The sequence below is a fragment of the Lampris incognitus genome, chromosome 17 (genome assembly GCF_029633865.1).
Source record: "Lampris incognitus isolate fLamInc1 chromosome 17, fLamInc1.hap2, whole genome shotgun sequence".
NCBI lineage: Eukaryota > Metazoa > Chordata > Actinopteri > Lampriformes > Lampridae > Lampris > Lampris incognitus.
In genome coordinates, this window is record NC_079227.1 from 20,344,257 (window position 1) to 20,357,088 (window position 12,832).

The following is a 12,832-nucleotide window of genomic DNA, read 5'->3' on the forward strand; positions in this document are numbered from 1 at the left end:
CCTCCCTCCCTCGGCCGGTCTCCACTGTGAGAGGGAGGCAGAGGAATTTCATTGAGAAAATGGAGGGCACTGGAAAGACTAGAGTCCCCGGCGGACTGCTTCAGGGTTTCAGGTTGCACCAGCGGCTTCCTTTTTCTGCAGGCAGATGAACTCATAATGGAAAAATGAGCATGGCCGCAGTAACCCGAGCCTCTGCCTGGGCTTTGGAGGGGGGGGGGGGGTTTGGAGGGTGAGGGTGGGGGTGGTTGGGTTGGGTGGGGTGGGGGTGGGGGACGGGGTGTTTTCAGTCCAGGCCCTTTAACAATCAGCCCTGCCTCTAGATAGCAAAGCAACCAGCCCCCTTTGCATGTCTCTCTCTCTCTCTCTTTCTCTCTCTCTTTCTCTCTCTCTCTCTCTCTCTCTCTCTCTCTCTCTCTCTCTCTCTCTCTCTCTCTCTCTCTCTCTCTCTCTCTCTCTCTCGCGCTCTCTCTCTCTCTCTCTCTCTCTCTCTCTCGCGCTCTCTCTCACGCTCTCTCGCGCTCTCTCTGCAGCTAATGAAAGACAAGGGCTGAGGAACATAACACTCTGTGTGCATTGTGTCCTCCTTCACCTGTGTTATAACTACTGTGGAGGTGATAGTCACCCCAGAGAAGCAGAGCCATCTTAGTTGTGGTTCCCACAGGTCCCACTAACACATGGCTTGAGAGTGCCTTCCTGCACTGAAACCAGCACACTTTAGACATAATAAGAACAGAAGAAGAAAAAAAACAAACAAAACAAAACCAAAAAAAAAAAGGAACAGTGACCTAAATACCTTTCACTTTTTTAATGTTTACCCTGCACATACATTGAAGCAAGGGGCCGGATATCAGTGACAAAGTCCTTTGAGGAATTGTGTGGCCTTGAGGAAGAAAGAGTGAAACAACAAGAGGAAGTTTGTCTGTGGATAAATAAAAGTGTGTGTGTGTTGCTGTAGTGAGTGGGCCACTGTGGTGCCTATTACAAAGTTTGTTGCATAAAATACCATTTGCCAGCCACACAATGATTGATGCATGCATATATATATATATATATATATATATATATATATATATATATATATAAACGCCACTGTGTGCAGAAGGAGCTTAAAAGATAGAGAAATATGAGCTTGGACAGAAGACATGAGGCTGTTTAGAAAACCTTCCGGTAGCGAGGGTAATATGAATAACTATAGCATCTCCTTCTCTCTGTATGAAGGTGCCAAACCAACAGGTGTTCATCTGGGGCTGCTCCGTGTTTTTAATTCTACGTCTGTTAAGGAAAGTGTGGAGGAGAGGGTAAAAACAAATCAAATACACCATTTTCTTTCTGGATAATGTCATATAATATCTTACAGCCCCCTTGAGTCTGAAATGCCATCAACAATCCCATTGAAAGACATCATTATAAGCCCCCCTAATAGTCTGTGTACATCATACGAAGATCATTTCAATATTTTTCCTTTTTGGTATAAGCTTAACAACTTGGAAAAAACCTTAAATGTGCAGTAATATAATTGATTAATATTTGAATCAACTCCCCTTCTCCCCCTTTAAATGTGTCCCCATTTGCGCTGACAAATAACGGTCTTGCTTTTTGGCACCAGTTTATGATAACATCTAGCCTTCTCTTTTATCAATCACCCTGCCGGAATGACAGTCATATACATGCAATGGGGTATAGGGCATGGACAATGTTTAAAAAAGAAAAAAAAGAAAGAAAAAAGCATGCCAAAGGACACAGCTCACTAAGTGACCAACCCTGAAACAACACTTTAACCGACAGCAGACAGATGCCCCAAGCACGCAGCAGTACGGCAGTGAGCCGATTTGAGAAAGCGAGTCCAACTTTCACAGACAAATCAGCATTCCATTGCTTAATCACAGCTATTGTGTCGCATAAAGGACACAAAATGGCCATGCCACTCGGCACACAATTGACCCTGGCACTCTCACACCCAGTCTCACCATCACCAGCACTCCCCCGGTGGGACCCTGCCATCACCAGTGCACATTATTTACCGTGTGATCGAGTGCTTCTGTCCTGGAATTGAGGGCTTGATTTTCCCTGGTGGCATCTTATCACTGCTACAGCACCGCAGCTGCATTCCCCAGGAGTTGGTCATGGCCCCAGCCCAAGAGGAGAGCGTCTACACCTTTCTGTTGCCGAGTTCTCGTACTTACAGCCTTCAGATGGACAGACAGACAGACAGATAGACAGACAGACATCTAATCTCAGTAAAATACATATACATACATGGGAAATCACACGAAACCAACATGCCCGCATGCACACGACAAGGCAAGGCCGCAAACACATCTTAGACTGAACAGCTATTATAACAGGTTATTGGTGCTTTCAAGTGTCCCAGCTTGTTAAGGTTTTTGCTGGAAGGTTAATGGGCGAAATGCAAAATCTATTTTGGATGATGCAGCTATTTGAGTCAGTCAATGATGTACCCAGACAAAGTGCAGACATTGTATACTGTACCACTTTCCTGGTGTGGTGAAGGTGCTTGCTCATGGCCTAAAAATACCACCAGAGACAAGACAAGTGATATGATGATAAATGCAACATTTGCCCTTGCAAGCCCAAGGGTTGATCACACAAAATGTACACCTGATACACCATCTTTCCCACTTGGATATTGGCTTAGCAGGCAAAAGAAGGAATCTTTTTGGAAAAATTGTTTTACACTCTTTAATAAGATGTCTTGATGCATGTTCAATAATCCAGATAAGGCAATCACTGAAAATTGAATCAGTTCATCTGGACACAACATTTATTGAGAGAGAAAAATGTTTCATCACTCATCTAAGTGACCTCTTCAGTCTCAACAGACTGCAGGTATCCCCACCCTTATAAACAATGTAGAGGCATAACGACCGAAATCAACGATCGGTTTCATATGTAAATGACCACGACCATTAACTAGAGTTATAGTGGCCATGTGTAATAGTCACAGAGGATTGGGGAATAGTTGCAATCACAGCATTGTAAGATGGTGAGAGATGTAGTCCCCCCCCCCCCAGTTAAGTGTTGGGTGAAGAGGATGGCACATCACAGAAGAGTTAACGCGCCAGGCCTGGCCTCTGCAGTCTACATCCATCTACAGGCCAGTGGCCACTCTTTCAAGGATGAGGATGTGTGCACATCCTTGATAGGGAGGAATGCTGGTTTGAGAAGCCATCTATGTGAAGAGGGAACGACCATCCCTGAAACGGAGGGGGGGGGGGGCTAAGAGTAGTACACCCGTCACCATTTTACAATGCTGTGATTGCAACTATTCCCCAGCCATTGTAACGCTAGTTAATGGTCGTGGCAATTTGCATATGAAACCGATCGTTGATTTCGGTCATTATGCCACTGTATTGTTTATAAGGGTGGGGATAGCTGCAGTCAGTTGAGACTGAAGAGGTCACTTTTGCCCCATTTCCACTGCATGGTACCGGCTCAACTCAACTCTACTCGCTTTTTTTGGTTTTCCATTGGGCAAAAGTTAGGGATAGTACCTGGTACCAGGTACTTTTTGTGGTACCACCTCCGTCGAGGTTCCAAGTGAGCTGAGCCGATACTAAAAGGTGACATAAAAATACCACTATAAATAAATAAATAAAATTTAAGAAAAATAAATATAAATGTATGTATAACTATTTATATTTATTTAAATATAAATGAAATCTTAAAAACCAGTCAACACGCCCACAAATGACCAGCGGGGCTTCACTGTGAGGGGATACTATCTGCAGTGGAAAACAAAATCCCAAAAAGTAAAGCGAGTAGAGTCGAATAGAGTCAAGTTGAGCCAGTACTATGCAGTGGAAAAGGGGCATTAGGTGAACGATGAAACACTTCTCCTAATAAAAGTTGTCTACATGAACTGTTTCAACCTTCTGTGACATTTAACCAGGGTTTTTGTTTCTTTCTTTCTTTGTTGGTACCACTAGAACTTATGAAGACATATGAAAAGATGTCTGCATTTACAAAAAGTGGTTTTCCCTTTAAATCATTTATGACCCATCTCTGAACCTTTTACAAATTCTGGATTAAATTTATAATTTTGGCCACAAAGGGTCCAAATCTAATTTTCCTTTACAGACAATGGTTTTCTCTTCCTCCTTTGTTTTTATCAGAGTATTGTATTTTATCATGACGTCTCATCGACTTCCTTCTATTTCTTTGCACCATATCATCCACTTAACAAGCCCATACTCAAGAAAACTGAAGTAAACAGATCCAAACGTTTGACCTGTGGCCATCTGTGTTTCTGTTTATTAGATGTGCCTGGATGCCCCTCCATGTACCACCACAGCGAGGGCTACCCCAACCCCCAGCACAGCAATGAAGGTAATTTGAACTGAAGCCTTTCCTGTTTGTCTCTTCGTGTTATCCTTATACTTTGCTGCTTTATAGGCCATGGCTGGATAATTATCTTAAATCAGCAGTTCTCTCTAATTGCCCTGCCTGGTTACATTAAGGTACAAATATGATGAGTTCGAATAAATTTAAAAACTTTTCTTTTCACATAATGCCCATTCCAGCGGGGACGATTTCAATGTTTTGCATGCGCTTGTATGCAGTCTTTCTCTCTCCCATGCTTTATCTAAATGAGGCCTTCGTTGGCCGGTGCTTTGCGGTCATTGGCTAACCGGCCTCGAGTGTCCGTGTTTCCATTGGCTAACCGGTGGTGCGTCTATGTTTCCATTGGCAGAGGTTTCGGCCTCACCCCTGCCTCAAGAATCCCTGGATAAATATTTCTCCTGGAAAAAGCGCAGTATTTTCCCTAGCAGAAAAGGAAAACAATCCTCTCTTTCACTTCCATTGTTTGTTACAATATGCCGGGTAATTTTACTTATTGTTCACCAGTTATGCTTACCAAGCTGTGGTAGAATAACCATCAAATGACCAAAATGAAAGGGAAGTCACAAGGCTGTTACCTCTAAGTTCACAGGGGTTGACTCGGAAAGGAGATCCTTTTGCAGATGTTTTGTGATGTGAAATGCTCTCCAAGTACTCTAATCGACTTTGTCCAAGTGGATGAGGAGTGCCCTTCTATTGCCTTAATGTGCTTCACGGGTGAATACGCCCTTGTATGTTGTTGAGATGTTTTTCAAAGTTTGGCACAGATCCTAACTGAAAAACATAAGCGTAGTGAGAGCAAGGCCACTCGAAACACTAAAACAATCACCCACTTGTCTTCCAGGCTATCTCTTTGAAAACGACTCCCGCGTGGTCCCAGAGAAGTTTGAAGGTGAGCAGCTGTACTGCCGTACCCACAATCCCTCTGCACTCTCCATCGGCTCACCACATAAACACATGTGCATGTGCAAACACAAGTGCGCACACAACGGTGTGCGCGCGCACACACACACACACACACACACACACACACACACACACACACACACACACACACACACACACACACACACACACACACACACACACACAATTAGTCCTGCACACCACAATGCACTTGGCTAGGTGTGGGCTGGATCAAATGATCAAATGGTTATTGATGACAGCACTAATGGTATACAAGAGAAACACAACCCATACCCGCATCACCTAGTCCGCTCCTAGCTTGGGATCAAATCCCAATCACTGACCGATACCTTGCATTGGTAGCAGAGCTCCTTATGTATCACGTAGTGTCACTTGTATTAGGGGCTCTTTGCATAAAAGGCAGGCCACAGTGAGTAGGAGCTTAGTTAGTGGGTTTGGTTTCTCCACAGACACAATGTAGGACTCCTGTGTCACGGTGTCTCCTATGTCAGCAGTGACAGGTTGCTTCCCATGGCCGTCTTATTGTTTGTGGTTGTGCTAAGGGTGATTGAAGGGTGAGCCTGAGGGCTTTAGCACTGGTTGAACAAGTGAAATATATAAGGTCTCTCAGGTACAAACACTTGTAACTTAGCTGAGGTCATCATGTTCCCACACTGGTTTATAACATAACCGATAACCAGTAACTAACCAGTTTCATAGCCAAGATATTCAGGACTATTTGACTATGTTTTCAATATTATGTCTTCTTTTCTTCGGCAGTCCATCGAAAACGATGATCACTGCGATGCAGTTTATGCTTGGCAAGCACGCCTGTGGGCCATCAGGCCTGCATTAGAGCAACAATATCGTCCACATTTGTCACAGATGAATGTTGGTTGAGTTTGTCTGTTACAAGCTCTCCTCGCAAGTGCTTTTCCCATCGAGTTCTCCTCAGATCATGCCTCGCATAGTAGTTAAGACAGTCGGTGTCGTGCCCCTGCCGAACAGTCTCTCTGGACCTCAGAACCCATTCCTAAGCGGTACACCATAGTGCAATGGGCTCAGTAGATAAAGAGGCTGCCCCGCAGTGACAGCTCACTTGTCACGTGATGCAGTCCATTGACCAACAGAGTGGTTCCTCTGAATGCCATCTGATGTTTGTGCTATTGGTCCGATAGGGTTCATGATCCTATTGGGCTCTTCTGCCACAAACACCATTGAGCGCCTGTTGCCAGCGCCTTCTTGGATTTGAATTTGGAGTTACCTTCTCCTAGCCTTTGCCTAAAGAGGCAAATCTACAAGGCAGTAGAAACAGATGCAGATAGTACCATCTACTTATAATGGTAGCATTATGTCTTCAATTCTACAGTGTCAATCAGTCTACACCAACACCATGTTTACTGTTGTGCCTTCAAGCTTTTCTTTCCCTCAAATCTCTGCTCACACTCCAAAACTTAACCAAAGTTGTTCAAAATGGTTTATGCAACCTTATCCATTGATTTCATAATATTACAACGCAAATGGCTAAGTTTAGCGACAATTGCCATTCGACACATGGCCAAGTCACATCTCAGTAAGTTATTTAATGAAAATTCAAGTGGTTTAATGTAAAGCAAACTATGGGAAAAGATTTCACTGCCATTGCGAAACACCTATCATTCTCAGGCATTTATTTTTTAGCTCTCGTTATCAAAAACTAGCAAACTAACAAGTGATGTTATTTTTAGAGACGTTAGATCCAGGATACAGAATGAAATTATACGGGCTGGCATCTAATTTCTTGATTGATAGGTGAATCAAGAAATTAGAGACCAGTGACAGTAAGGTATCTCCGCCAGGCGGTAGCCTGGAGGGGATAGTGTGTGTGTGTGTGTGTGTGTGTGTGTGTGTGTGTGTGTGTGCGTGCACCCCTGCGGCTAATCTTGCAAACTACAATTGTGCCGTTATGATTATGATAAAGAGCTTCTCGTGGTTGCGGTGATTCAAAACCTTCAAAAAAACGTCTCACTATCGCCGCTCCCTCTCTTCATTTACTCTCTAGCTCGCTCGACCAATGCCGCTTTCTGTCGCTACCCGACCTAAGTCAATCGTGCGCATGCGCGATTCACCGCCAACGCGGAAGTGCCTGTCTCCAATGTTAAAACTCTGCAATAAAAATTAAAGTTCAACAGTAGGATTAATCACCGTCACAGCCGGAAATCATCTCAGTAGCGATAATAAAACATTACCCACGGCTGATCTGTTTCCTACCGTTGCCGCGCACATGCAGGACTCACATCTACGGTTGTGTCAGAACATCATGTATTCGGGTATGAGTCTTGAAAGTAAACAAGTCGGTCGTATTTAGCATAACAGCATATTTTTCACCGATGGTCTCAGCACATGAGAACTGGAGAAACACCGGATGAACCAAAATCGTCTTATTCACCTCACCGTCAAGCGGAAGTGCCATATTCTCCAATGTTAAAACTGTTATAAAAATACAATTTTAAGAGTAGTAGTGGAAATCATCTCAGTAGCAACAACAAAACATTTCTCATCGGCGAAAAAAAAGGGGTGCCTTGTCGCCAAGTTTGAGCACCGGAGAATGGGATGGGAGATACGTACCTACCTCCAGGCTGGCGTGGATCTGCTCTACTGAGGGCACTCCTCTAGCTCAATACGAGAGCGGCGCTGGTTCTGAGCGGCCAGATCTGTGTGTCTTTAGCGATTCATAACCTGCTACGAGCGTTTTCGCCCACGAGTGTAAACACTCAACGGAAGTAAAATATCCAAGCACAACACGTGGGGTTACAACATGGACGTGAATGCAACGGCGGTGAAGGCCATGAAGGCCATCGTTTGTAAGCAAACACTCCAAAAAAAGAGACAACTTGTCGTAGCGGACACTGCTCATCCATAAACTTCCTTAACACTACTGTCACTTTGCTCCCCATCTTGTCCAGGTGAGGTGAAGCAGGAGGGGGGTAGTGTGTTTCGTGAGGGCACGCCCTACCAGCGCCGCGGCTCTCTGCAGCTTTGGCAGTTCTTGGTGGCCCTGCTGGACGACCCAGGCAACGCCCACTTCATTGCGTGGACCGGCCGTGGCATGGAGTTTAAACTCATTGAACCAGAAGAGGTAGGTCTGAGTATTCCCGACTGTTAAACACACACACACACACACACACACACACACACACACACACACACACACACACACACACACACGTGTATATATATATAAGGTTTGTACTAAAGGTGGTGGTGCAGGTCACATAAACATACATATGTAATTTTACATGGCGAGTGATACAGTCAGCCAAGAGAGGTCACATTCTACCACAAACGGCTGATATGGAGATTTTTCTAAAGACCTTTTGTTAAAACTCTGTATCAACCAATAATTGCAATGTCTTTATGCATGCTCAATAATCCAGGAAATCACAGAAAGGTGAATCAGTTCACACAACATTTAGTGGGAGAAACGTTTCATCACTCATCCAGTTGACTTTGTCAGTCTCCGCTGATTGCAGGTATCCCCCAACCTTATAAACAGCACAGTTGCACAATAACCGAAACCAACGGTTGGCCACTCTTTCAAGGATGAGGATTTGCACATCCTTGATAGAGGGGAACGCTAGTTTGAACAGGGAGTCAAAGAGGCCATCTATGTGAAGAGGGAATGACCATCCCTGAACCGGGGGGGGGGGGGGGGACTAAGAGTACATTTGTCGCCATCTTACAATGCTGTGATTGCAACTATTCCCCAGTCCCCAGTCTAGTTAATGGTCACGGCAATTTGCAATTATGCTGTTTATAAGGTTGGGGGATACCTGCAGTCAGTTGAGGCTGAAGAGGTCACTCGGATGAGCGATGAAACGTTTCTCCCACTAAACGTTGTGTCCAGATGAACTGAGTCACCTTTCTGTGATCAATAATTGCAATGCTTCAGAGCTGATAATTACTGCACGTGTTCAAGTACATTGTTCAGTATGCTACTGTAATGCATATTATGTTAATTTGTGATTATCGGCAACAATAAAAACACTATTAATCAAATATGATGATATTGTTTAATATTGCTGGTAATTGCCAACAATTACCAGCAGTATTAAACATTTTGGCACACCATGACAAAAAAAAGGGCACTATTAAGTGATACTGGCAAGCACCACTATCAATAAAAGGTGCTGGTATCAGTATCCATATCCATATCAGTACATCCCTAACAATAAAAACCCTGCTTATTTTAGCCTGACCACTTACCTATAAAATATGAGGTATTATCGAGTCCAGTGGTATAGGGACTGTTAGCCATCAACATTAACAGGGGTCAGCCCTATGTTCCCTCATGACTTGAGGTTAGGGTTAGGGTTAGGTTAAAGTTAGGGTTAGTGTTAGCATTAATTTTGGGTTAAAGTTAGGGTTAGTGTTAGGTTTGGGTTAAAGCTAGGGTTAGGGTTAGGTTTGGGTTAGGGGTAGGTTTGGGTTAAAGTTAAAGTTAGGGTTAGGTCAGGGTTAAAATTAGGGTTAGGTTTGGGTTAAAGTTAGGGTTAGGTTATGGTTAAAGTTAGGATTAGGGTTAGGTTAGGGTCAGGTTTGAGTTAAAGCTAGAGTTAGGGTTAGGTTCGGGTTAAAGTTAGGGAGCATAGGGCTGGGAGAACATAGACACGCTCCCCATTGATATGTACACATGTTTTTCTGCTGTTCGTTCTCCAAAAACATTTGATAAAAGTCACATTTCCAATATAGATCTGATAAGGACAGCATAGGAATCTCATTCAGAATAAATGTAGGTTAGTACATGGATTTGAGACAAAGCCTAGATTAGAGTGATTAGAGGTGAGTTGCGATCACTTTACCCCATAGATCCATACTCTGATCCATCGTCCATTAGTTCGCATTCATTATTCAATACAAGAAATAGTAGATTGATACAAAATGAGGGACAAAACACCATCACTTGAATCGTTCAAACTCGCCTCACGTTTCTTTGGCTGATGTTTTCCCCCCCGTGTTTAAGTCTGCAAGCTGATTGGTCCAATGAGACGACATTCATTTAAGGAGGGAGGGCCTCGCAAAGATAGAGTTATTGTCTTTTCCATTATCTTTTTACTGTACATTAAAAATGAATGGGGCCAGTTTTACAAGAGCAATTAGGGTTGAGAGCCCACTCAGAGATCAAACCGAGCTCCTGGCTGGACTGCCACTTTGGGATACGAACGGTCTCCTCATGACTCAGGGCTGAACAACACGTTTCAGAACTGACATAGCAATATACACAATATACACAGTCTACACAGTATACACATGGGCAAAAGTCACACTGTAAAGGATGCAGTGTATGATAAATTGGACCCATTACACATATTAGGCTAAAACGTTTACTGCGTGATAGAAAATGAAATCCAGCAAGGTCTGCTTTTTTTAGGACCACTCTTGAAGAAAAATATTCTAACAAATCACCTGACAAATCTGGCATGATTTAATGACTCCTTCGAGAACTGCGTCGTTTTCCACTCTAAAATCACCCCTGCATTATAAAGTCTTTGCAAATGGGGCTCTGAAAGTTAAAAAGCTGCATATATCTGGTGAGACTACGCAAATCCTTTTTTTTATTCTTTAATGGTGCTATTAACACATCACAAAAAATAATATGTGGATTTTTTTTCTTCAATATTGTTCAGTTGTAGTCCCGCCCCCTGCTTCAGTATCTGAGTTATTTGTCAACACAGCGTTCATTTACAGCCCATAAATAATGTGATTTAGTCCCCCCCCCGCCCTATTTGGGATGTGAGACGCTGCTTTTATATCATAATTAGCTACCCGTTGTCAGCTAGGAGTTCAACTTTGGGTTAAGATAGTAATTCATGGCTTGTCTAAGACAACTAGCCACTAAGCCTTCTTTCACTGTGCGCATTATGGGATTGGTTGTATTCAAGTGGTAATGGATTACATAAAAAGGAAGTGTTTTTTTTGAGGACTCGCCCTTCATGTCGACAACACAGGGCCAGAGAGCAGAGGCCTTTGACTTGTCACTAGGGACCCCTGGTGGTTAGAGAATAGAGTTGCAAGTTTATTTGGAATCATTAGTTGTTCATTTATATGCAAACCAGTTGGAAAACGTGACCGAAAGATCCCATTTTCAGGCGATCCTCAGTCCGTAGAAACGTCAGTTTAATTAAGGCCTCACTCTTTGGCCCTCTCCAAGCGAGCCAATAACCACCTATTCATCCATGAAGGACCGGGCAACAGCGCTGAACCATCCCAGATCCGTAACCTCGTCTCCTCCCTCTCCCCTTTCCATTGAACCTCCATTCTTCCCCTCCTCCCACATTCTGTCTCTCCTCAGGTGGCCAGGCTGTGGGGCATGCAGAAGAACCGTCCAGCCATGAACTACGACAAGCTCAGCCGCTCTCTGCGCTATTACTATGAGAAGGGAATCATGCAGAAGGTATTAAACACACCAAGCTCATCCTGTAAGCTCTGAAAACTTGAAGAGACTTTTCTGAAAGTCCCAACTTACCACACTGGTGTTTATCAGACGTCTAGTTTTATCGCGTGTTCATGCAATATTCTAAGGTCTTCCAATTAGGATTTCTGTATAGACTATCACTTCTTTCTTTTTTTTAACACAAAGGTCAAGCACTAGCATTTCCTTCCATTGCTGTTGTCTTAACTTTAGTCGCTCTTTTCCTTATACGGCCTCTTTCCACCATGTTAGAAGCTGTCAGTCTTTTCTCAGTGTCCGAAGAAATTAGTTGGCATGATGCTTATTGAAGTATTGACTATTAGGACATACTTACCTAGTGAGAGAGACATAGATAGGGAGCACGAGAGAGAGAGAGAGCGAGAGACAGTGAGACAGACAGATAGTTCTCGATCTAAATATCAGTTGATTGAACACAATCAAAACATCAATTGATTGGTTGATGGATGGATCGATCAATCAATCAATCATCAGAACTGGGAGACACCTGTTCTGAGACCTGTAAAAGGAGAAGCTCTTGGTGGTGTTTAAATAGAAAACTTGATTTTATAATGTACCTGTATTAACTCGAGCCACTTTCTCCCTCCAGGTGGCGGGGGAGCGCTACGTTTACAAGTTTGTGTGCGAGCCTGAGGCCCTCATCTCCCTGGCCTTCCCCGACAATCAGCGGCCCAGCCTAAAGGCCGAATTTGAGCGCTATGTCAACGAGGAGGACACAGTGCCCCTGTCCCACCTGGATGAGGGAGTGTCCTACCCTGCAGAACAACCCCCCCAAACCATGGGCCCACAGCCCTACTCCAAAGGCTACATGTACTAACGCCCCCTCCCCTCCCTCCTTCAGACACCTGTCATACCCACCCATCCTCATACACGCCCCCCCTTCCCCCTGCACCTCTTGCACATGCCCACCCCATCCACTTGTATATAAGGCTATGGTGTTGTTTTTTTTTGTTTTTTTTTTTGTTTAAATTAATCTCATTAGGGATTTTTTTTCCGAGTTTTTAAAAGCTGCATTCCTCTCACATCTGAGGCCTATTCAATCCATAAATATGACTGTGGTTAAAGAAATTGCTTAATAAAGACCCATATTACTACTCT

The 12,832-nt window shown here is 43.7% G+C and overlaps 1 protein-coding gene across 1 annotated transcript in view; it reads left to right on the forward strand.

Annotated features, from left to right (window-relative positions):
* etv4 (ETS variant transcription factor 4) overlaps positions 1-12,818 on the forward strand; it is a 40,449-nt gene extending 27,631 nt beyond the window's left edge. The window contains exons 8-12 of the mRNA XM_056296555.1: positions 4,279-4,347; positions 5,204-5,251; positions 8,211-8,383; positions 11,597-11,698; positions 12,324-12,818. Of these exons, the coding sequence (XP_056152530.1) occupies positions 4,279-4,347; positions 5,204-5,251; positions 8,211-8,383; positions 11,597-11,698; positions 12,324-12,551 (620 nt within the window). The 3' untranslated portion in view covers positions 12,552-12,818. The remainder of the gene's footprint in view (positions 1-4,278; positions 4,348-5,203; positions 5,252-8,210; positions 8,384-11,596; positions 11,699-12,323) is intronic.
* The last annotated feature ends 14 nt before the right edge of the window (positions 12,819-12,832 follow it).